This window comes from Carlito syrichta, unplaced genomic scaffold (assembly GCF_000164805.1).
Source record: "Carlito syrichta isolate Samal-C Ts95f unplaced genomic scaffold, Tarsius_syrichta-2.0.1 Scaffold301542, whole genome shotgun sequence".
NCBI classification, from domain to species: Eukaryota; Metazoa; Chordata; class Mammalia; order Primates; family Tarsiidae; genus Carlito; species Carlito syrichta.
The window spans coordinates 967,626-993,721 of record NW_007245638.1 but is presented as its reverse complement, the minus strand read 5'-3'; the positions used below and the strand labels follow the sequence as shown (position 1 = coordinate 993,721).

The 26,096-nt window shown below is 47.7% G+C and overlaps 1 protein-coding gene across 4 annotated transcripts in view; it reads right to left on the bottom strand.

Annotated features, from left to right (window-relative positions):
• Positions 1–26,096, bottom strand: part of WWC1 (WW and C2 domain containing 1) — a 99,531-nt gene that overhangs the window by 48,415 nt on the left and 25,020 nt on the right. For all 4 annotated transcript variants that reach the window (XM_021710792.1, XM_008054834.2, XM_021710795.1 and 1 more), the window contains exons 5-10: positions 20,319–20,448; positions 18,473–18,619; positions 16,305–16,378; positions 10,701–10,943; positions 3,342–3,431; positions 1,170–1,702 (exon numbers count right to left, since the gene is read on the bottom strand). In XM_021710792.1, coding sequence (XP_021566467.1) covers positions 1,170–1,702; positions 3,342–3,431; positions 10,701–10,943; positions 16,305–16,378; positions 18,473–18,619; positions 20,319–20,448 — 1,217 coding nt within the window. The remainder of the gene's footprint in view (positions 1–1,169; positions 1,703–3,341; positions 3,432–10,700; positions 10,944–16,304; positions 16,379–18,472; positions 18,620–20,318; positions 20,449–26,096) is intronic.

Genomic DNA, 26,096 nt, shown 5'->3' with positions numbered 1-26,096 from the left:
ATTCGAGCCTCTATTCAGACATCACCTCCTGTCACAAGTCAACCTGAACCAACAGCCCCATCTCCAACCTGAGAGGTTCCATCACACCCCATTTTATTTTCTTCCTAATGCTTCTGTCTGGTTTGCATGTGAATTGCCTGTGCTCCATTTATTTTTTATTTTTTATTTTTTTTTGAGTTGGAGTCTCACTCTGTCGCCCAGACTGGAGTGCAGTGGCCGCTACCGGCCACCGCAGCCTCGACCTGCTGGGCTCCGGCGATCCTTCCGCCTCAGCCTTCCAAGTAGCCGGAATTACAGGCATGCACTACCACACCCGGCTGATTTTTTGATTTATTGTAGAGATGAGGTCTCGCTGCCCAGGCGGGTCTCGAACCCGCGGGCTCAGGCAATCCACTCACCTCAGCCTCCCAAAGGCACAGGATTACAGGCTGAGCCACTGAGCCCGGCTGCCTGTGCTCCATTTAAATGTAAGCTTCATGAGAACAGGGACGTCGTCTGGCTTCAACACAGGATTGTCAGTGATTAACCCAATGCCTGACACACAGCACATCTGCTAAGTGGAATCTATATATACCCATTAGCACAGAACTCAGCACTTAATTTTAGAAGGCACTATCTGTTGATTGAATGATTCCATACAGTAAGACCTCATCCCTACAAAAAAAATCAAAAGAGTTAGCTGAGCATGATAGTGGCGAGCTATTTGGGAGGCTAAGGAGGAAGAACCTCTTGAGCCAGGAAGTCGAGGCTGCAGTGAGCTGTGATCATGCAACTGCACTCCAGCCTGGGCAATGGAGTGAGACTCTGACTCAAAAGAGTTTATGAGCTGGGTATAGTGGGGCTCACACCTATAATCCCAGATGAGGCAGGAGGATCGTTTAAGGCCAGGTGTTCAAGACTAGCCTGGGCAACATAGTGAGACCTTGTCTATATTTTTAAAAAACTATTAAAAAAAAAAAAAACCCACCACAAAAAATTCTTCACACAGGACCTAGAACATACTGAGCTGATATATATCTACTGAATGAACGAATGAACCCACCATGGAAAAGAGCTGGCAATAGAAAGCAGTCAGTAAATGTCAACCATAATGATCACTGGGGCTTCCGAGCACAAAGCACTGCTTTCCCTCCTCCCAGGTCCTACCCTCTGGATTCGGCGTGCCCTACCTTGGCCCAGCTGCTGGCCCTCGGTTCCTGGCTCCTCCAGCTGGTATCTTTCCTGGGTGCTGCTTCCAAGGCTCAGTTCGCAAAGGGTGGTGCTCAGCTCGGGGTCTTCAAACTCCAGGGGGCTAAGGAAGGCATCCCCAGCCAGGAGGGGGTCGGCAATGAGAGGGGAGCAGGGTGGGGATGGGGAAGAGAGCGAGGAGCGTGGGGACAGCGAGGTCATGGACTTGGGGGTGCCAGACAAGGAGCGCAGGGCCTGCAGGCGGCCGCCACCTTCCACCTTCTGAGTCTTGGCCACCTCGTCCTCGTGGATGGTGGTGATGCAGCCCGAGGGCCGGAAGCCCGTGGCCCCCTCCAGAAGGAACTCCACCTTGCTCTGCAGCTCCGAGTCCAGCTGCTCGAAGGGGTCGTAGTAGAGGTCTGTGAAGCTGGCTGAGGTGGAGGAGTCCAGGCTGGACGCGGCTAGGGAGCCCCGGCTGGACGCAAGGGATCCAGGGCTGCTGCCTGAGGACAGGGACTGCATGCTGCTTGAGAGGCTGGCACAGGGGGAATGGAGAGTGAGACATGCGAAATAACTGGGCCCCCCAGGGGCTTCCTGCCCAGCTCTGGGAAGCACCATGGTCTCCCTGGACCCGCCTGGCAGTCTCTAGTATAGACCCTCCACCGCCATTTCACTGAAAACTGTCACCTCTAAACCTTCATCAGTCACACTATATTTTCATATTTTTTCATACATGAATCCATTCCCAAATAATATTTCTTTCTTCCTTCTTTATTTATTTATTTATTTTTGAGTTGAAGTCTCATTCTGTCACCCAGACTGGAGTGCAGTGGCATGCTCCCGGCCACCACAGCCTCAACCTGCTGGGCTCTGGTGATTCTTCCACCTCAGCCATCCAAGTAGCCAGAACTACAGGCACACGCTACCATGCCCAGCTATTTTTTGATTGATTTTAGAGACAAGGTCTCACCAAGTTGCCTGGACAGGTCTTGAACACACGGGCTCAGGCAATCCACTTGCCTCGGCCTCCCAAAGTGCTGGGATTACAGATTGAGCCACAGGACTCTTTTTTTTTTTTTTGAGTTGAAGTCTCACTCTGTGGCCTGGGCTGCTGGAGTACAGTGGCACACTCACTGCCACCCCAGTGTTGACCTGCTGGGCTCAGGCAATCCTTCCGCCTCAGCCTTCCAAGTAGCTGAAAATACAGGCACACGTTACCACACCCGGCTAATTTTTTGACCTATCATAGAGTTGAGGTCTTACCAAGTTGCCCAGGCTGGTTTCGAACCCATGAGCTCAAGCAATCCTCTTGCCTCAGCCTCCCAAATTGCTGGGATTACAGGCTTGAGCAACGGCACCCAGTCAATAATATTTCTTAACATTTTTCTTGAAACCAATGTTTTAAGTACTTTAAAACATTTATTTTAAAAGTTAACTTTATATCTTGAGTGTAATTTGAAAAGCAGGATCATTACAAATAGAAGGTCTCCATTTAAAAAAAATCAGATGAAAACAAAATGCTGTTATGAAATTCCAGCAACATACTGTCATATAGAGGCCCAGGCCTGAGGCTACTCTATGTGTTGCACAGGTAGGTGGCACATGTGAGAGCCACAGCTTAGGACATCACAGCACCTGCCTGGGGCCTTCTTCTCTATGTTATAAGTCTGGAGAGGTGAAGGCCCCCACCCCTGGCCACATCACAGACCAAGCCTGAGTCAGCAAGTCAGCCAGACTAACCACCTGCTGTGTATTTTTTTCTTTTGGAGTTAGGATCTCGCTTTGTTGCCTTTGCTGGAGTGTAGTGGCGCAATCATGGCTTGCTGCAGCCTGGACCTCCTGGGCTCAAGCAATCCTCCTAAGTCTCCGAGTAGCTGGGACCACAGGTGTGTGCCACCACCCCTAATTTTTTCCCCATTTTTTGTAGAGACAGGGTCTCACTATGTTGGCAAAACTGGTCTTGAACTCCTGGGCTCAAGCAATCCTCCCGCCTCAGCTTCCCAGTATACTGGGATTACAGGTGTGAACCACCATGCCCAGCTGGCCTGCTGTGCTTCTAAATGTCCATGCTCGAGTCACAGAGGACAAGTAAAAAATAGAGCCTGGGTTGGGACACTGGGGACACTCCAGTGTGGCCATCTCCAGGGGAGCAGTGACCCTAGCATATGACTCACCTCTTGAGCTGAGAGTGCAGAGTTGCCACCTGGCGAGTGGCTTCCTCCAGTTCTCTCACCAGCTGGTTTCTCTTGCTGTTTAACTTTAACCTAGGGGGAGAGAAGGGATGAGGGGGATGCCCAAGGGAATCCATCCCTCCAGCGCCCCCAAAGGAAGCACAAGCATGTACACTTACAGATGTACACACAGACTCCTGACACACACCCAAGAAATGTACTGTGGTGTTTGGGGAGATATAGCCTCCACGTATATTGCAATCCTATAGTAATTGCTTTATCACTCACCTGCTATAGACCAGGCACCATGCTGGGAACCTTATGACACCGCCTTAATTCAGTTACACAATAAAGCTGTTCGGTAAGAATAATTTTTACTACTTTACCTAAGAGGAAATTGAGGCCCTTAGAATTAAATAATTTAGTTAAAGTTATGAAGCTAGTGGCAGAATTAGGATTCCCTCAGCCCTCCCTCTCCTTCTCTCCATCCTTCTCTTTCCTGCCTTTGACTCATATGAACTGGGTGCCTCCCTCACACTAGACCCCGGCCTTGGCACTAGGGATAAGCAGTGAGCACAGCACAACTGGTTTCTGCTCTTATGGAGCCTGCATTCTACTGGGGAAGGGGGGTAGTTTGGGGAGGAGAGAGATTAAAGAAATACTCAGATATCCTATTAACATAGTGTATGACGAGGTCCATGAGGAAAAAGTACACAACGGTAAAAAGGAACATGAAAGGAGAGTCTTGATCCACACCAGCAGGTGAGCTTCTTTGAGCAAGTGATTTTATGGCTGGGACTGGTAGCCTCACGGTTATCTGTGACCTCCCAGGCCCAGTTTGTGATTGGACCTCCTTCCCAGCCTTGTGGCCGGGTGGGGCATAAGATTAACTGGATGGGCGAGGCATAAGACCCAGTTCTAGCCAATGGGATGTGAGCAGAAGTGATATGCAAGTCTCAGGCTGCATGTCACAGTCTCCTGAAAGGACTCTTAAGGCTTCAAAGGGAGGTTGCCACAGATAGAAAGAGCCTGGCTTCCTGAATGGTCACAAGGAAGGCTGCCTGTGAACCAGGAATGCCCAATTAGACATTACATGAGCAAGAAGTCAAATCTATTGTGTGGCCCACAGAGATTTTGGGGGCTGTTTCTTATAGCTGTTAGATTCTCACCTAGGAGAGAAATCGAAGCTGATATGATAATGGACAGGAGTTGCCCAGGAAAAGCACAAAAAGAAAGAACATTCCAAGCAGGGGGTTTAGCAGAGACTTCATCTTGAGGTCACCATGGTTGCTGTGAGGACAATGGACTGGAGGCCGGAAACTAAAGGCAGCAAGGGAGTCTGGGGTGGTGTAACTGAGATGATGGGGACTCGGGGAATGCTGGAGGAGACAGTGCATGGGTTGGACAAGGGAGAGGCCGAGGGACAAAATGAGGAAGGCAGCGAAGTACTGCCATGGGTAGCAGATGGACCTGGAGATGGCACTTGCTGAGATAGAAAGGTAGGAGACAGCCCAGGGGAAGAGTTCTGTGATGGACATGTGGATATGAACACTGAACAGGCAGCTACTGTGAAGGGGTGGGGGCCACCATCATCTATATCACCACAGGAATGAGATTACCATCTGTTTGGGCTGATTTCTGTCCCCATAAAATCCATATGCTAAAGTCCTAATCTCCAGAACCTCAGAATGTGATTATATTTGGAGACAGAGCTTTTAAGATGTAATTAAGGTAAAATGAGATGCTTAGGACAGACTCTAATCCAATATGACTGGTGTTCTTATATGAGGAGATTAGGGCACAAGCAGAAAGGAAAGATCATGTGAAGACAGAGGAAGAGGGGGGGGCCATCTACAAACCCAGAAGAGAGAACTCAGAAGAAACCAACCCTGTTGACACCTTGATCTTTAACTCAGTTCCCAAGACTGTGAGAAAACACATTTCTGTTGTTTAAGTCACCCATTTTTTTTTTTTTTTGAAAGCAGGGTTTATTGAGAGGACAGAAAAGCTCCCACAGTGGGAGGGTACCCGAGGGGGTTGCCTAAGCCACCCATTCTGTGGTATTTGTTATGGCAGCTCTAGCAGACTGATATTATATAGTGGGGGGACCAAGGAAAACCTAGGCCCAAGTTCTGATTATACATAACATTCTGAGGTTGACTGGACTAGCAGGAAAACAGTAAAGGATCCAGAGAGCATGGGCCCCCAGAAGGCCAGAAGGAAAGGCTGGTGAATGTGATGGAGTGTCATGGAAGGAGCAAAGATCTGTACCCAGGTACTTGTGATACCAGAGCCCAACTCAGTATCTACCTCCCTGGAAGCAGAATCCTGTGCTTGGAAGAGACCTCAGCATTCCAGCCCATATCTCAGCTCCTAACTTCTCCTGAAATTCCCCATGGAGGTCAGCCTCCTGCCTGGGCTCCAGGGTATGTGGTGGAATGGCTCCCTATAACCCCTGGATTGGGACCACTACAATAAAAGGGCCCATCAAGCAAACTGTGCCCCGACAAACTCAAGGCTTGGGCTGCTCTGGTACATTCACTAGACTCGTGGCTCTCACCTTGTGGTCACAGACTACCTGCATCAGAAGGGGGAAGGGTGCTTTTTAAAATGCACAATCCTGGGCCCTACCTTGGCCTGCCGAATCCAAAAGCCCAGGGGTAAGGGGTAGGGCCCAGGAATCTGCCTTTTCCTTAGGCCTCCCAGGTGATGTTAAGGCACACCAAGGTTTACGAGGCTGTCCTGACTAGGAAGCAGAGGCTGTGTCTTGCTTGCCCAGTACCCAGCCCAGTACCCAGTGCATGATCATGTTCAAGATTTGCCCAATAGATGACTTTCCCCCAGATGATGCAGGCCAAGTACATGAGCTCTGCTGAAAGACCTGCACATGACATCTCCCATGGCTGGGTAGGCTCCACTGCTGGCCCATCATCCCCTCATGCCATTCTGTGGGAGGGAGACTGACCCGTTGCTCCCTGGATGGAGAGGTCCACCCAGGGCACAGCCAACACAGCCTGGGGTTTGGGTGAAAGAGCCCATTTCCTGGAAAAACCAAGCCATTCCATCGCTCCACCAGCACACCCAAGCCCTGGATACACAATCTGCAATGAAGACCAGGGCTTGCCCTAGACACACTGAAAAGTATTGAAGGGCTGTTACTGGGCAACTGAACCTGTAAAATTACAGGCAAGACAACTGGAGCAGCAGGCAGGGTGGCCCTGGCATGATTCTTGGCCAGCTCAGACCCTGGCGCTGTTCTTCCAGAGTCCTGCCCAAGGCTGCTGGAGGTAGACAGCAGGCTGGCTGATGGAGCCCAGAATTAACAAAATCCTTGACTCTCAATGGAATGAACAAGGCTGTGGAATCTCTTGGCCCTCCCTAAAAGCAAAGCCCAGAAGGGTGTGAGGTCTAGGGTCAGGGAGTAGCTGGGCCTCACTGCTTCTACTTTTGTTTTCTGGCGTGTTCTGTGAATAGATGCAGGCCCCCATCAGAGCCTCAACAGGACACCAAGGGAACTGGGAGCTGGGCCGCTGTGACTTCCTGAGCATGGGGGTTTAGCTGCCCACAGCAACATGCAGCAACGGCCGCCTCCCAGTGGCGCTAGGCTTAGCAGGCCAGATGGCATGTGTGTGACATCTGACACATGCTGGGAGGTCAAGAACACATCAAGCGTGGAAGCAGGCAGAGGATCCAGAAGGCAGGGCTAGAATCCCCACAAGCTGCAGCTCAGCATCTGGGGTGGTTAAAAATGCAAGAGCCTGGGCTGCATCTCAGGTCCAAAGAATCAGTCCCTGGGGTGGGCCAGGGAGCCCACATGATAACAGGCATCCCTCATGACTGCACACCAGCTCTGGAGCAGCAGGGAGAGCTCTCAGGAGGGCAGGAGGATACAGAGGAGAGGGCCAGGTTGTAAGGACACCTGCAACTCTGACTAATTCATGATTGGGGCCTGGCAGGTCCTGCAGTTTGCCTCGGCTGGGTGTGCCTATTGCTGTCCTCAAAGGCACCTAGAATAGGAGGGGACATCGTGTGAAGAGGAGGAGCATAATAATCCCATTTGGAGAGAGAAAAGGGGAGAAGAGAAGGAGAGAGAGAAACAGAAACACTGAAAATAAAGATAGGCGTGCGTGTGCACATTCACACAGGCGAGAAACAAAGGCAGACAGAAAGAGACCTAGCAAGAAGGGAGACAGAACACCAGAGTCAGAGGGAGGAACAGACAGACAGACATGGTGCTGGAAGAAAACGGCTGTAGACAAAGACAGCAGGTGGCCTTCCTTCTCCCTACTGCGGGGGCTCACAGTCATCAGCACAGCACCCGCTTCCATGGGCTCCCTCCTCAGGTTCCTCTCAGGGAACCTGCCCACGCACACTCTGGCTTCCCTCCGGCTTCCCTCCTATTGCATTTGCTCCAGAGCATCCTGTCCTACAGGCCCTCCGAGTTGCCAGCTCAGCAGCTGTGGAGAAGTAGAGATTCTGGCCTCCCTAGACTGGCTATATGGACGAGCCTCTCCAGGGGAGCCAGCACACCTTTGAAAGAAGGAAATCATCAAAGACCTCTGAGTGGGCAGCAGCCTAAAGTGAGCAGGTGCCTGCAAGCCTGGGGGCTTCTAATCCCAGCTCCATCGCTCGGTGAAGTCGGGTGAGCCTCAGTTTCCCTATCTGGAAAATGGGAATTATTCTACGGGTTACTGAGAGGTTCGAATGGGATGATATAGGTTACATGGTCTGGTACATAATGGTAGCTTTCATATATGCTACATCTTAGGGGTCCCTAAGAGAACCTCCTATCCTTGATTTAAGAAACCAAAGTTTTTATAGCAGGGAAGAGACTCCAATTCGCAATCTGATCCAACTGTCTGCCTGTGGACTATTGAGGTATTCACTGTAATTATAGTAAATCTTCAATTAACATCATATACAGGTTCTTGAAGCAAAATGACATATAGCAGGTTCTCAAATAAAGTCATTTTGTTATAATGTTGATTTGAAGACTAGGTTTCATTATATGTCGTTTTGCTTCAAGTCACAGTTTCCAAGAACCTACTGACGATATAAAATGAAGACTAACCATATCCTTTTTTTCCCCAATGGAAAAGGTATCTCTTTTGACCCAATGAGGAGTAAGGCTGCCATGAATCTGTTCTCTTCAGCTGCTGCCTGGGAGGATGATGAGTAGCTAAGAGCCTCTCAGAGGCAGTTATAGTGTCTGGGAGCAGGTGAGGATGCGTGCAGAGGCCCAGAAAGGGTTTCCGTACGTCAGTTAACCATGTATTCTTTCAACTAACACTAAAGGCATGAAGGCATATAGACACAGGTCTTGTCCCCAAAGTGCTCAGTTCCAGGGAAAGCAGAACAGAGTGTCTTAGAATTCTAGCAGGTGCTTCCAAGGGCTGCAAGACACCAATTATTCAAGTTCCATCCTTCTCCTCCTTCTCTCGCCCACCTAGTGGTGGGGCAGGACTAATCAGCCACTCGTGCCAGTGGAGGATGGAAGAGAGGAAATAGATACACTTGGACATTCCTATGAGCAGCTCTGAGAAAGCAGTTGGTGGGGAGAGAGTCCCACCATCAACCAGTCAAGGGGATCTGAAGCCGTGAGAGGCCAGGAAGAGGCTGGTCAACTTGACCCATCTGGCACCATGAGCAAGTGTGGCTTACTCAGTCGTGAGGATGGTACTATAAGCTGGGTATCCTAGGGCTCAAGGGCTCCCTGAAAGACCCAACATGGGTGACACAGTGAGAGCATATGTAGGCATCTAGGACTGCCAGGCTGCTACAGCTGAAGCACAAGCCTGTTTACCTGCTTTGCCAACTGGGCTTCTGCCTTTGATTTCACTAAAAAAAGAAATTCTCTTGCTCATTGCTGTCCACATATATACACATAAATGAAAATCACCAGATTCAATTATAAGTTCCTTCAGAGTAGGGACCTTGGAGAATAAAGGCTGCTGCCAAACAAAACAAAACAAAAAACAACCCAAAACAAGAATAGATTTAAAGGTCACAAGGTCTTGTTAATTTCTGAATCCCCAACTGCCTTGCACACACAATACATATAGGAAAGTGTTTCTTAAATAAATGAGTAAGTTCTGACTGATGAACAGGAGGAATGAATGAATGTAACTGGGGACTGTGGGAACTCCTGGAAACATGGTGTTGCATTCTGTGCAATGTGAGTGTGGAGGTAAGCAAGGACACTGAAGGAAACAAGCGAAGACCATGTCTGTTATAAGGTCTATAGCAAAGAATGCAAACCGGTGGTGTTTGGATTATAGCAAGCCCACAGATGAAGCTGATTCACAGAATTTTTTAAAATTGGACTAGTTGTTAATATTTAAAAATTAAAAATCCAAACAACTCTCTTGTTTGAAATATAGGGACCACTGGCAACACGGGGCCTGTGCTCCCACTTGCTGGAACAGGGAGATAGCACCTGCTTTGTTTTTTTATTTTTATTTTTTTTTTAGAGACAGAATCTTACTCAGGCTAGAGTGCAGTGGTACGCTTAATAGCTCACTGTAACTTCAAGCAATCCTCCCACCTCAGCTTCCTGAGTACCTAGGACTACAGGTATGTGCCACCATGCCTAGCTAATTATTTTTATTTTTATTTTCAGAGATGGGGTCTTACTGTTGTCCAGGTTGGTCTCAAACTCCTGGCCTCAAGTGACCCTCCTGCCTCAGTCTCTCAAATCACTGGGATTATGGGCATAAGCCCGCACTGGCCAAACACTTGCTTTAGGACCATGGGATATATGCACTCCAGTCTGACAGGGTCCCCTGCTAGGTGGGCCTCTAGCATTTCCCTGACCTGCTCGGCCCCTCAAAGCTGGCCAGTTTGCACCTCCCATCTACATCAGTGTTTTTGAAACTGCAACTGCTTACTTAGCATGTGGTGAAGTCAATACGGTGGGTCAGGAACCCCATGAACAGAGATGCAACAGAAGAGGAAAGTATCAGAGGACCACCACATATAGAAGGTGTGTGCGCTGCCTCGTGAGCTTTGTGCATACTAGGCCACAGTATAAAATGTGCAGCGCTGTCACCAAGTTAGAAAACGACTGATCTAAATCAAAGTTATGTGGCTTACTTTAGTGAGAAGCTACATTTTTGGAAACCTGCACGGAAGCAGACTCCTTGGTAACGCAGCTCACCGTATAAAGCGCCATGGAGCGCACTGGATGGTGAATTCTTTTCGCCCAGGCTTACTACTCAGACAAGCTGTGAGATCTCTAAACTGAGTATGCTCAAGGTGGAGCCCGGGCGCTCCAAGGTTTCCCCCTCGCTTGTCCCCCACTGGGGCCTGGAGGATAGACCAGCCATGAGGGAGGGACCCACGTGCCCCCAGGGCCCTGCCCACCTCTCCGTCAGTGCCTTGCTCTGGGTGTCCCGGGCCATCTGCAGGTCTTTCTCCAGCTGCTTCCGGGCCATCTCCAGTTGCTCCACCTCCCCCTGGGTCCACTTGCAGGGGCTGATGAAACGCATCTCCTTCAGCAGCTCCTCCTTCTCATTGATGAGGATCAGCCGGTCCCTCTCCGAGTCTAGCACGCCAGGCCAGGCCTCACTGTCGAGCTTGGCCAGTTGGATCTTCAGATTGGCAATCCTGAGGGCCAAGAGGGCAAGTATGATGGGTGTGCCCAGTGGCATTGTGGGAATGGGGAAATAGAATGTGCTTCCAAGGTTATAAAGTACAAGGAGCCACGATGCCCTCAGCACAATCTTTGACAGTTAGTATCTTCCTTTTAATTAGCAGGCCATCTCAAGGAATGTTTTTTGTTGTTGTTTTTTTTTCCTACAGGCATGTGCCACCATGCTGGCTAATTTTTTAAATTGTTTTTAGAGATGAGGTTTTGCTATGTTGCCCAGGTTGGTCTTGAACTTCTGGACTCCAGCAATCTGCTTCCCAAAGTGCTAGGATTACAGGCGTGAGCCACCATGTCCAGTCAAGGAACATATTTTTATCTAAACTGCCTTGTGTGGGTGCTCACCACGTGCCAGCAGTGAAGCAGGCTCTGCAGAGGCGGGGTGCGGACGTGAACAAGGCAACGTCCTTGCCCTGAGAGATACCAAGCCTGGAAGGCTAGAGATGTGGACTCATTACCAAGCTATGGCCTCTTACCACTATCTGTGTGACCTATGGCAAGTCATTCATCTCTCTGAAAGCTTTTTTATTTTTTTATTTTTTGAGTTGGAGTCTCACTCTGTCGCCCAGACTGGAGTACAGTGGCTGCTCCCGGCCACCGCAGCCTTGACCTGCTGGGCTCCGGCGATCCTTCCGCCTCAGCCTTCCGAGTAGCCTTCCGAGTGCGCTACCACGCCCGGGTGATATTTTGATTTATTGTAGAGATGAGGTCTCGCCTGCCCAGGCGGGTCTCAAACCCACGGGCTCAGGCAATCCATTCTCCTCAGCCTCCCAAAGGCGTGGGATTACAGGCTGAGCCACCGAGCCCAGCTACTTTTATTTTTTTTAAAGACAGAGTCTCACTCTGATGCTCAGGTTAGAATACAGTGGTGTGCTCCTTCCTCATCAGGTTGTGATAGACGCTTTTACGACCCTATCTATAAACAGGCAAAGCACGGTATTTGGCACATAGGAAGTCCTCTATAAATATTTCTGCTGCTATGGTTGTTATAACCTGGTGCTACCTGTTATGACCCAGTAGGTGTGTATTATTGGGTAAACTCCTTTGCCTTTATTTATTTATTTATTTTTTGAGTTGGAGTCTCACTCCGTCGCCCAGACTGGAGTGCAGTGGCCACTCCCGGCCACCGCAGCCTCGACCTGCTGGGCTCCGGAGATCCTTCCACCTCAGCCTTCCAAGTAGCTGGAACTACAGCTGGAACTACAGGCACGTGCTACCATACCCGACTAATTTTTTGATTTATTGTAGAGATGAGGTCTCGCCAATTTGCCCAGGCGGGCCTCGAACCTGCGGGCTCAGGCAATCCACTCACCCCAGCCTCCCAAATGGCTGGGATTACAGGCTGAGCCACCAAGCCCAGCTTCCTTTGCCTTTAAAGATAAGAAAAACAACTACTCATCCATCAGAATGACCATGGAAATCAGCAATAATGTATTCAGAATGTCTGGCACATAACAGGAACTGAGTCAATGGCAGTCCTGGACCACGAGGACTACAATTACTGACCATGTGTCCTCAGTTGAGAGAGTGGTGGTGGTCAGAGGCCTGAAGTTGGGGTCCTGGTTCTGGCCTTCCTGACGGATTCATAAGAAATCACCTTGGTAGCACAAGCTTCTAGCACAGTGCCTGGTAAACTGCAGGTACTTAATAACTGTTAAAGAAAGGAGCTGGCAACCCTATCCCTTAATTTCTCTAAGACTAAGTATTCTCCTCTGTGAGATGGGGATGATGATGGTATCTACAGGGTAGGTTATGAAGACCAAATGAGAACACAGCATTAGGAACCCTTTATACATTGTCAAATATTATGTAGACATAAGGCATTATTATCACTGGGCCAAAATAAGATTTGCAGTATAACTAAGGCTATTGCTACAAATATCTAAAGGCAATCATGAAGTGATCCTTTAATGACTGGCCTCTGCAATGAGCTTTCAGGTCTCATGTCCTAGCCTGACCCCCATCCCGAAAGGGTGGGTAAGATAGGTGTTGTTAACCTTGTTGGACAGAGATGCTCAGGGAGGATATGGCACACTGACTACAAATCATAAATGTGACCAAGACTTGTTGAGAGCCCAGGCCTCTGGACTTCCAGTTCAGTTTTAGTTGCAGACAATATGGCCAAATTCTCATTTTATCAAAACATTGTTGGAGACAAGATTTCCCCATGGTGTACAACAAAAATTCCATACAGAGAAATACCAAAGTTTGCTCATTTCCCAGCCAAGTGCCCCAGCAGGAATTCTTATACAGTCAACCTTTGGCATCTGTAGGGGATTGGTTCACAGCTACCAAAATCCATGGATGCTCAAGTCCTTTATGTAAAATGGTATAGTATTTGCATATAACCAATTCCCATCTTTCCTATACTTTAAATCATCTCTAGATTACCTACAATACCTAATACAATGTAAATACTATGTAAATAGTTGCTATACTGTATTTTAAAATTTGTATTTTAAAAAATTGTTGCCTTGTCATTTTATTTATTTTATAAATATTTTCGATCCTTGGTTGGTTGAATCCACAGATGTGGGACATGTAGATATGGAGGACCAACTGTAGTTAATTTCATATTCATGGACACAGCAACCAATCCAGATTGGCTAGGGGACAGCTTTGCAGGTGCTGTTCTCCAGCACCTTGAGAACAGAATGGTGTGGAGTCAGGGATGGCAGGGGCTCCACCACACACAGGACACTGAGGAGTGACTGATGCTTTCTTGGAAGTACTTTCTAGGGTGTTTTCTCTATGCCAGTGCTCCTTAAATTTCAGGTCAGGCATCCTTAGGATAATCTGATGAAATTTACTAGTCTCTCTTCTCAGAAATGCACATGGGACAAAACCTGGCATACAATGATCAAACCTTCCTTGCATTACAGCCACCTCCCCTGCCCTTTTCAAGTCCTGCAGCCTCTGCTGTCTCATTGTGCAGGCTGCTCTGTCCCTTACACTAAAACTAGCTTTGGGTAAAAGGGAAGCAAGAAGCTGGAGAAGTTAGATGAGCCAGGAAGCTCTGTGACATGAAGTTTAATGGCTCAATGCCAGAGGGAAGAATTCAGTCCTTCAGTCTGCTCAGGATTGATCATCTAAGATACACATAACTACAAGATGAACTAGATCCAAGGTTCAGAGTGGTCCCCTTAAGAGGGGACAAGCAATTGCTATCTAAATATTGAAGTCCTGCTGTTTCGCTGAACCCCTGAGGGAGCTGAAATAGTATACAGTACATCTGTTCCTTTCTACCTAACCAGGACCCAATTCCTCCTGCTTTTGTTAATAATATTCCAATTTATCTTCAGGAAACCACTCCTTCCATACTTTCAAGTCATTTGTTTCCCAAGATGCTGACCCTTCCTAGCATTAAGCACATGACTCATGCCTGGACATTTAGAGAATTGTAATTTCCCCCGCCCCTTATTGACTTGCAACAGCAATTGATTGGTTAACCCCAAAAAAGTCAGTGGGTCTCAAATGCAAGACTTGTTTTTTGTTTTTGAGTTGGAGTCTCACTCTGTCACCCAGGCTGGATGGCAGTGGCATGCTCCCACCACAGCCTAGACCTGCTTGGCTCAAGCAATCCTTCTACTTCAGTCTTCCAAGTAGCTGGAATTACAGGCACGTGCCGCGATGCCTGGCGAAATTTTTTGATTTATTGTAGAGATGAGGTCTTGCCATGTTGCCCAGGCTGGTCTTGAACCCACAGGCTCAGGCAATCCTCTCACCTTGGCCTCCCAAAGTGCTGGGATTATAGATGAGAGCCACAGTACCCGGCTAAGACTTGTTAAAAGTGTTGGGAAATGTAGGGCCCTTTTCTACAGGGATGGCTAACCTGGTAGGATGGAAGCTCAGTTTTGCTAGGACTCCTCTTGCCACTTTGGCAGGAAAGACTGCTTGAGAGTAAACCCAACATAAAGGCAAGTACGGTGAGGAAAAGGAGAGAGACTGAGTCTATGGCACATCTGAGTCATATCTGAGTCCCTGGATCCAGATGTGCCTAAAACTAGCTAATCCTAGGACTTTGGAATTAACGAAGTCAATAAATTCCCCTTTTTTACTTTCTCTGGCTTCTATCTGATTGCTGCCATTGCTGCAAAGAGTTCTACTGTTCACATAGAATTAGGAGATGGTCAGAGCTAGGCACTGCCACATTCCATCTGGCCTGGCTGAAAAGGTCCTCGGGCCAGGTGGTGCAGTCTAAGGAGGAACAGATGTGATATGCCTCTCTGGGTTCTTTCCCGATAAGGCTGGCTCAGGTATAGGAAGATCATGAACTTAAAGCCACATTGTCCACGGTTCAAATTCTGTCTCTATCACCTGGAAAAGTCATGAAACATCCTGGGTCTTACTTTTCTCCTCTGTAACATGGATATAATAGGACAGATAGAATCTGTGTTATAAGGTTGCTTTTAAAATTAAATGAGAAGATATATGGACTAACGTTTGAGTACTATAAACAGTCTGTTTATGCCTATAAAAGACATTCTAAAAATGTCAGCTTTGATTATTTTAATGTTATTAGTGGTAGGAGAACCCAGCTGCTTAGCAGTCTGTGAAACTGTAGTACATCCAAATCCCTGTGGTCTATACTGTTTAAAAGCACATGCTGGGCACAGTGGCTCACACATTCAATCCCAGCACTTTGGGAGGTTGAGGTGGGAGGATCACTTGAGGCCAGGAGTTTGAGACCAGCCTGGACATCATAGCAAAACTTCATCTCTACAAAAAAAATTTTAATAATTAGCCAGGCATGGTGGCATGCACTTATAGTCCCAGTTATTCAGGAGGCTAAGGCGGAAGGATCGCCTGAGCCCAGTAGGTCAAGGTTGCAGTGAGCCATGATCGTGTCACTGCACTCCATCCTGGGTGACAGAATGAGACTTGACTCAAAAATAAATAAATAAAAATAAAAACACAGCTTGTTCCCAGTTATACAGAAGAAACTGAATTGAGTAGTCCCACAGTCTTTTTATCCTGTTGCTGAAAATTCCAGTTGTGCTGTTTCACACCAAACTGTTTACAGGATTGTTGAAAATCTTGATTCTGGAAACTGAGACAGGCAAGCAGGAAGATGACTAGGTGTAGGGGTGAAACAGACCTGGGCTCATAGCACAGTTCCACTCTCTGTCTAGTGATGAGTCCTGGGCAAATCAACTCCTCTCCAAATTTCAGAGAGGATAAAATATAAAGATGGTAAGACCTAGCTTCATAATCTTTGTGAGGATTAAACAAGATGAGGTGTGTCAAAAGCCAGGATCAGAGCAGTCATTCTACAAGAGTAGCCATTCTTGCTGGATCCATCCCGCCCCGCCCTTAATTACCTTCTCTTTGCCTCTTCATACCGAAGGCGCAACCTGACCTTCTCTGCCAGCTGATTGTTGCTGCTGGTGACGAACTGGAGGAGAAGAACAAAGTCAGGAATTACACAGTTGTCATGGCCAGTGCTGAGCTGGATTTCAAGAGCTCATGAGAGACTTGACAGCTTATGTGGGCGGTAGCCAAGGATAGCCCCCAGTAGTCCCTGTGCGGATCGTTAAGCAAAAATACTTTCCTCCCTTCAGGTTGCAGGGAGAGCCCTAAACTCACTCATCTATCACTTGGAGAATAGGAGCCAAAGGCCCAGAATGTCATCGTGCAGCCCCACATGGCTTGGAACCATGTCAAACCACAGAAGTGTGGAGGACACTTCGTGAGGAGGAAACAGCAACAGCTAATATACGAGGGGGACCCAAAAAACCCAGGAATTTATTTATAAAAATTGTGTATTTATTCTGACATGTTTAAACTTCAGTCACCTTCAAAGTACTCTCTGTCTGATATACTACACCTATCAAGATGCTTTTCTGCTGCTCAAAACAGTTTTTGAACTCAATTTTGATGCCGTCCGTCGTTTCTTGTTTCACCTCTTCCACATGAGCAAAACATTTCCCTTGGAGGACTTTTTTCATCCAGGGGAAACCAAAAAAAAGTTGCTTGGGACGACATATGGTGAATAGGGAGGGTAGGCACAGGGGTCATGCCATTTTTGGTGAAAAACTGCTGAACACTCAGCGCCGTGTGGACTGGTAAGCTTATAAATCACCCATCATGAAATGGGCAAATGTGTTGAAAGAATCTCCCTGCAAAACTAACTGAAACCAAACACAGCCTCTCACAACAATACTAGCTGGTACACTGATGCCAATGGGTTCCTAAAACACTTACCTAGTGGGGAAAGCCTGTACTACAAGGGGTCTACCCTTCAAAAGATAATTCTGGTTTTTCTGATTCCCCTCTTGTACAAGAGAGCCATTCTGAGGACTCTGGGGAGGGGATCAACAGGAATCTCAGAGGCTGCAGTCAGGAGTGAAATGCTGGGCGAGTGGGGCAGGCTCTAGAACGTAGAAGGAAGCATGCAGCTCCTTCATGAATGCTTTGGCCTGCAGGTGGCTTGTAGCTGGACACGTGGGTGATGTGGGAAGGAAGGGACAGCCTCTTTCACAGTGCTGGTCTATCAAGAGTAGCAAGAACCCAGCCACAAGGCTCGCCAGATCACATAAGGACATAGCTTCTCTTCAGACAGCTAAGGAAATGGGACAGGAATAGCATTTGGTGGTGGAGACTGGAGGCGGATTTGGTCAACGAAGTCTGCTCAAGTAAAGAGTAAAACAAAAGCTCTCCAAAAGTACGGATCACGGTGGCCTGGTCCTACCCTAACACCTTCAAGAGCTACATCTGGATAGCACTTTCACTGTTCATACCTAAGACCAGAATGAGCTTTGGAACCTGGAAGTCAGGCAGCTGCCTGAAGCTGTTCGTACTGTTTTGGGACTAATAGGGGGAAAATATCTTTTGCTTCCCAGTTGGTGAATGAAAACCAGAACAGAACCACAACACAGTATAAAAGAAACCAGAGTGACTTTGTCCTTTAAAAATGCTTTCTGTGCCAGGCACGGTGGCTCATGCCTGTAATCCCATCACTTTGGGAGGCCAAAGCAGGAAGACTGCTTGATCCCAGAAGTTCAAGACCAGCCTGGGCAACATAGTGAGACCCTGTCTCTAAAAAAAAAAAACAAACAAAATATTAGCTGGGTGTGGTGGCGCATGCCTATAGTTCCAGCTACTTGAGAGGCTGAAGCGGGAAGATCACTTGAGCCCAGGGGATAGAGGCAGTGATCGTGCCACTGCACTCCAGCCTAGGCAACAGAGTGAGGCTGTGACTCAAAAAAAAAAAAAAAAAGCTTTAATGCAGCATCTGGAGATATAAGTACCTGGCCAGGCAATACTCAGGACTGTGTCTGTTGGGCCTGGTTTTTCCTCCACACCGTCACATCATAAACTCCTGGAGCCAGGAGGTCTGGCAAGAGGACAGAGCTTGGAGGGCCAGGACAGCAGCCAGCCCCGCAGAGAGCCACTGGCCAGCTGCTCAGGGAACAGGGAAAAGACAGATGCCCCTCCCAGAAGCCTCCCAGCTGCCACAGGAAGTTCCAGGGCAGGCCCAGCAACTCACACTTCCCGAGAGGTCCGTCTGGGAGCTCACGTCCAGAAACTGTTTCGGCAGTGGGAAACCTGAACTCTCCAGAGAGCTGCTGCTGGACCACAGGTCTGAATGAGACCCTCTGTCAGTGCGGAAGCCATCCTTTAGCATGGCAAGGCTCTGGAGGGGGAGGGTGAGCAGGGTTAGTGATGTGCCCCCTGGGGAAGAAACACTGGGTCTGCCACACTTGGTGAGCTGTCCTCTCGACTTTTGCTAATTTAGAAACTCACACTTGTCCCAGACAGCCTGCTGCTCCTGTGACAGACAGACAGCAGCAAGGGGGCCCTTCCTGCGTGCCAAGCTCTATGCTAGGTCCTTGATGCAGGAGAGACCAGTATGAATGCTGACCTGCAGTCACACTGCCTGACGTGGAACCCCTGCTCTGCTGCTTCCTAGCTGTGTGATCTGAGCTAGCTGATCAACCTCTCTGTGCCTCAATTTCTTCTCCTATGAAATGGAGATGCCCCATATCACAAGTCCTATCTCACAGGCTACCATATGATTAAATGAGATGACAAGCATAAAACACTAGCTAACACAGCCCATACTCAATAACTATCAGCTTTGTCATCTTATTGAATCCTGACAACAGTTCTGTAAGAAAAGACCTATAATTAGGCCCAATTAATTGATGAGAAGCTGGCAACTGACAGAGTCAGGATTTGGATAGTCTATCTGACTTAAGGCTCTGTGCTCTTAGATGCTAATCATGGCAGGAACACACCTCACTGCCCATGGCACCTCGTCTAAGTGTTTTTACTGGGCTGCTGTCCTGGGTGGGAGCTTTGAAATTGTTCTGTCTGTCATAGAGCATAGAACTTCATTCACGAAGTCACTTATAGCATTGCTGAGCCTCAGACGCCTAACAGTAGGGACTGTAATAGAATATCTCAGAGGTTAGGGTAGTTCCTACCGGAGAGGTGGTATGTATAGAGGTAAGAGAATGGGCTTGGGTGCCAGGTGTTCATGGCTCCACCACTCCCTCTCTGAGTAGTGTGGTCTCTCTCTGTATAATGGGGATAAACCAGGGCTGATGCAAAAGACGAGGCATAATACATGCAAAGTGCTTGGCATGACTGTCTGGAATGTTACATGGAGCCTACCATAATTTGTATGGTGTCCAGCATAAAGGCAGAACACAAAATGACACGCTTCTAGAGATGCTACTTTTGGATGTCGAGGTTAATGATATTGAAACCACTGCCCTTCATTTGGTTCTTTGATAAATAAGCCAGGTTGGCCGGGTGCAGTGGCTCAAGCCTACAATCCCAGCACTTTGGGAGGTTGAGGCAGGAAGATTGCTTGCACCCAGGAGTTCAAGACCAATCAGGGCAACAGAGCAAGACTTCACCTCTACAAAAACAAAAACAAAAACAAAAACTAGCTGGCCTGTAGTCCCAGTTACTCAGGAGACTGAGGCAGAGGGATCACTTAAGTCCGGGAAATTGAGGCCTCGGTGAGCTGTGATATTCCACAGCACACTAGCTTGGGCAATAGAGTGACTCTGACTCAAAAAATAAAATAAAATAAAAATAAAACAAAATAAAAGTCAGGTGGCTAGAGCTAGCGGGAAGGACATGGCTTTTGGACCAGGTCAGATAACTTCCATTCCAACTCTGCATTTTACACTAGCTATGGGACCTTAGGGCTGTCTCTTAATGCCTCTGAGTCTCTGATTCCTCCTCTTCACAATAGACGAAGAATGGAGATAAGAATTCAGCGATCTCTGTAGCACATGGACATAGTCTGCATGAGAACTAGCACATAGGAGCACATGGAAAAGATCGAGAAGGGCCCGCACCACTGGGAACTTGTGTACCTTGATAAGATCTTGCTTCTCCTTCTCTCCACAGGTGATGGCCTTTTTGATGGCCTTTGTTTCTCTCAAGACAGCCTGAGCTTCGTCCAGTTTGTAGCTGCCCTGAGCATCAGACATTTTCTTGTCGATTCTAGAAGATGGTTAAATGGAAATGGTCAGACTTAGGGTGAGGGACAGGGTTTCCCTGGGGGAAAAGCATGAACCACACTACTTCAGTCCCTTAAGGAGTCTCTTCCCTCTGTCCTGCATACTCTTCCTCCCTGGGACCACGAGTGGGATAAGGCATGGAAGGTACCTATTCAACTACACATGTCCCACAGTGTGTGGCTGTGGAAGCAACACTGCTCTTGCAGTCAAGTGTCCTCTAAGCATCAGCTTTTACTGGAAGGCTTCCCTGGTTACCTCCCAAAGTCCTCAAGGCTGGATAGGTAGTTCCCACATACATCGAATATATCTGTGACACTGCAGTCATTGTATTGTATGATAATTTCTAATTTATGTGTTTACCATATTTGACTTGACTCTGGCAGACTTGAGAGCAGGGAAAAGAATGGAACATGTTTGTTTTAATACCTGGCATAGAATAGTTCTTTAATCTGGGTCTCTCAACCTTAGCACCCTTAACATTGGGGGCTGGATGGTTCTTTGCTGGGCGCAGGACAGGCTGTCCTGTGTACTGTAGGATGTTTAGCAGCATTCCTGGCCTTCACTCACAAGACACTAGTGGCACCCTGACCCCGAGTTTTGATGACCAAAAATGTCTCCATGTATTATTACCTAATGTGTCCCTTGGGGAAAGGGAACAAAATCACCCTGAGCAAGAACCATTGTCTTTTAATAAGCACGTGCTGAGCTAATGGACACAATGAAGGAAAGATTGGAACGATTTAAAAAACTCCCAGCCCTGCTCGCTATAAGTAGTGTGACCTTGGCATGTCTCTCAAGTGCAAGGAGCCTCCGTTTCTTCCTGTAAAAAAAACCTGGACGATGTTAATCTGCCTAGTCCATGTTCATGGGGTTGTCAGGAGCATCCAATGGAATAAAAGATGGAAAATCTTAAATTGAACTAGGAGCTACTGTACAAACGTAAAGGATTAAAACACTTCTAGCGCAGAGAGCTTATTAGCTTATCAAGGCCCTGCACATAGGTTTATTTTAATGGGGGGGGCAGGGGGTGAAGCGAAGGGTCTTGGCATAGTTTTATGCAGGTCAGACTGAACCAGAGATGGGAAAGAAGGGCTGAGCTTCTGGAGGAGGGCTGAGGTGTGGAACAGGTTCTGTGGGCAGAGAGACATTTTCACTGCTTTGCACTTTTGCCGAAAGCGAGACCTGCGGTTTCAGTCCAAGGTGAAGAAAAAAGAAGTTTTACAGTCTGAGGGAACACCACAAACTCATTATTTCAGGATGAGAAACCGCTCACAGGCATTCCTTTGTGGTTTCCTGCTACAGGCCAAACTGTCCTGAGCTAAAAATAACCTGAGTGGGGAATCACTGAGCAGACCCAGCTTTCATCTTGGCCTCAGGGTCTGAGCCTCTACGCAGGAGAGAGAGGGAGGCAGGGAGTGCGGTCTCCACATGGCCTCCCCCTGCAGTTACTTCAGCCTCCCTGGAGAGAAAACAAAGCCCCATTTATGCCTCCCCACTAAAAATAGCCTGTCAATTCCTTTCGAGGACTTAGGCCTCTGTAGGCCTCTCCAGTTGGCCAAAACTAGTCTCAGATCCAGTCTGAAATGAAGGTGGGGTGCTTCCCCCAACAGAGTCCTGCTCAAGGGGCTCGGTGGACAGAAGGCTCCCCCAGCACCAGCGTCTGGGATTGGTGGTGGTCCTGCCATAGATGGGGTTGGAGGGTGCAGGGGAGATGCTATTTGTCCTCTGCCAAGAGGGTGAGAATGGCTCTGAATCCTCAGCAGGAAGAGACAGAAGCAGTCTGTCTGCTGGGCCTCTGACAGCCTCTACCTGATTTCTTCAAGGGCCTTAGCAACCCGGGCTCTGGAATTTGGCTCCAGAGAGCAGCCCTGAGAGGGATACTCTCGATGAAGCTGGGGTGAGGAGGGGGTGGGGGAGAACAAAGGGTCACCATTATGTACTCAGTGAATGAATCTTTTTTTTTTTTTTAAAAAGGAAAGAAAAGTTTGTGTGTGTGTGTGTGTGTGTGTGTGTGTGTGTGTGTGTGTGTGTGTTGTGGGATTGTGGGGAGATACATGTGTTTTAGAATTTCAAATTTCCAAATACCTCAGTTGTCCTCTCTTTGCAAAGTCACACACCTGGTAGCCATGCAGAGGCAGGACAAAGGCCATGTAGCAGACGCCTCCTCCCAGCCCTGTCCAGATAACTCCTACCTGATATGCAGAGAGTTGCCACACTGCCCTCTCCCTGCAGGGCCGAGGTGTCCAGTGTCCACTCTTTCTTATTGACAAGGGCTCAAGGGAGCCAATGGGACACAGTCTCAAGCTTCTGTCTTGATTTTTCTTTTCGATCTCCTCTAAGGCACATCCTTCAATCCTTATCAACCTTGTCTCTCTCTTTTTTTTTAAAGGTACAGGGTCTCATTCTGACACCCAGGATGGAGTGCAGTGGTGTAAGCATGGCTCACTGCAGCCTCAAACTCCTGGGTTCAAGGGATTCCTCCACCTCACCTTCCAAGTAGCTGGGACTACAGGCCTGTTCTACCATGCTTGGCTAATATTTTTATTTTTTGTAAAGACAGGGGTCTCACTACATTGCTCAGGCTGGTCTTGAACCTCTGGCCCCAAGTCATCTTCTGCTTCACACTTGCAAAGCACTGGAATTACAGGTAAGAGCCACTGCACCTGGTCATTCTTCTCTCTCTTTCTCTCACTCTCTTTTTTTCTCATTCTCTCTTGCTGTCTCTATTTCATCGGAATCTCATTCTGTTGCCCATGCTGAAGTGTGGTGGCATGATCACAGCTCACCACAGCCTCAAGCTCCTGGGTTCAAGCAATCCTCCCACTCCAGCCTCCCAAGTAGCTGGGACTACAGCTGCATAACACCACATCTGGCTAATACTTTGATTTTTTTGTAGAGACGAGGTCTCACTATGTTGCCAAGGCTGGTCTTGGACTCCTGGGCTCAAGCAATCCTACCACCTCAGTCTTCCAAAGTGCTGGGATTACAGGCATGAGCCACTGTGCCTGATCTCTTTTTAAAACTGGGGTTGCTGACTATGTGTCAAACATATGGACTCGTGGCATAAAGTAACTACTCAACAAAATTTCAGCTGGCATCACCACAATCATGACCGGTGACGCAACTGCTCTTAAGAAACAGCAAAGCTGTATCTCCCTTGGCTGTGGTTTAGCTTCTAGAAATAGAATAACATTTGGTCACAGTTATCCTGGAAGTTCCTTAAGTCACCCTTAAAGATGAGTTTTACCTGACCTCATGATCTGCCAGTAGAGGAGGCAAAGAAGTAGAAACGACTGGACAGTCCCCTGCTAGACCCTGAAAAGGATTCCACGGGTGATGGAAAGAGGCCCTATGTGTTCTGGGATGGGGAGAGGAGTGATCTGGGATGAAACTGGGAAGGGAGGTATTAAGACATGAGTTTCAAAATCCAGGAATCTTGGGTTCTTGTCCCAGCTCTGGGACTAGGTGCTAGCTGGGTGGCACTGGGTGTATTTTCAATATAACACAGAGCAAGACAAAAATTTCTTTAAAAGTGGGTAAAGAGGGCTGGGTGTGGTGGCTCATGCCTGGAAACTTTGTGAGGCTGAGGTGGGAGGATTATTTGGGTACAGGAGTTCAAGACCTGCCTGGGCAACACACCTTTAAAAAAATACACACACACACACACACACACACACACACAGATTTATATTTATATATATAAAAGCCAGGCGTGGTAATATGTAGTCCCAGTCCCAGCTACTTAAAAGGCTGAGGTGGAAGAATAGCTGAGCCCAGGAAGTCGAGGCTGTGCCTGGGTGCCAGAGTGAGACTCTGACTCAAAAAAAAAAAGTAGGTGAAGAGAATGAAACAAGGCGGCTGGTATTAAGTGCTTAACTGGCACAGTGTCTAGCCTGGGGTGGGCACATAGTTCATCTGAGCTCCCTTCCCAAAACTAAGCAGACAATTAGCTAGAAGTCACCACCCCATGCCCTTCTCACAGAGACTTCTTGTATGTCAGGGACTGTTACACACTCAACTTGGATTTTCCAATTCAATCTTTATTACCACTGATTTTTCAAATAAAGAAATAGAAGCTCAGAGGGGTTAAGTCACTTTTCCAAGGACCCAGAGAACTAGGATTTGAACCCAGGCTATCTGCCTTTTGAGGTGATATTCCTAACCCTCTACGCCAAGGTGTACATTAAAACAGATGTCTTCCTTTCCTCTGGACAAGGGGTCAGGCTTCTGCCTAAGGAGTCTGGGCAGTGTCCAGTCTTATCTGAGTCTGATATCTAACACTGGGGCAGAGTGGGGGAGGAAAGGGAGGCTTGTCTTTGGGGTTTCAGCATCAGCTTACCAAAGGACAAGAATTTTCAATGCTGCTACAGCGTGACAAAGTGGTAAAACAGGTTTGTGGTGGCTCAGAGAATAATGGGAAGTGTTCTAACCAGGAGCTCTTGAGGATTGCAGGAGTCAGGAGGAGGGAGTGAGCAGCCTTAAAACAGCTCAGAGGTTGTTTCTCTGCAAATAGAGGACTCAGGCTACTGTTTTAATAGGTCAAAAACAAGGATTTTCTAGCTGGGCATGGTTGCCCATACCTGTAATACCAGCATTTTGGGAGGCTGAGGCGGAAGGACTGCTTGAGCTCAGAAGTTCAAGACCAGCCTGAGCAACAAAGTGAGAGCTCATCTCTACAAAAATAAAAAAATTAGCTGGGTGTGGTGGCATGTGCCTGTAGTCCTTGCTACTCAAGAGGCTGAGGCAGGAGGATGGCCTGAGCACAGGAGGTCAAGGCTGTAGTGAGCCAACATCATGCCACTGCACTCCAGCCTTGGCAACAGAGTGAAACCTTGTCTCAAAAAAATAGGAATTTTCTGAGCTCACACTATTGCCCCCACTGTCACCGGTGCTACTGAAAATGACCAAGAAGCATAAAGCATGGTCCCTGGCCTTAAGAAGTTTAGAATGCAGTTTGAGAGATAGGATTGGCATATATATATCTATATATATAGATATATAGATATATATATAAATAACATAGATATAAACAAGTATATAGAAAGCTATAATTTATAATTTGTGAAATAAAAAAATTATATATAATCTATAATAGAAAGCCATGTTTTTTTATTATTATTTTTTAGATAAAGATGAGGTCTTACTGTGTTGCCCAGGCTAGTCTTGAACTCCTGGGCTCAAGCGATCCTCCTGTGTCAGCCTCCCAAAGTGCTGGGGTTACAGGTATGAGTCACCACACCTGGCTGAAAGCCACACTTTCTTCTACCATGTGCTGTGCTGGCTTCATGGTGGCTTACCCAGGTAATGGAGACTTCTGGGTGGAAAGATGTGAGTAAAAACCAACCAGTCCCTTGACAATGGTTATGGTGCCCTCAATTGGCTTGAAGACAAATATCAAGGCAATGGTCATAGGATGGTAGGGGTGGATATGAAGTTTGGGGGAGAAGAAAAGGGATAGTAAGGGAGAGAGGAAAAGGGACAGTTGGGAGAGAAAAAAAGCAAGTAATTGTAGAAAGCACCATCGTACAGGTGTGGCCTCCCTTGGAATCCCAAAGATGCCCCTCAAAAAGGAGACATCTGCTGAGAGTCCAGCCTAGAGCTTCTGAGAGGTCTACCAGGCAACCTTGGTAA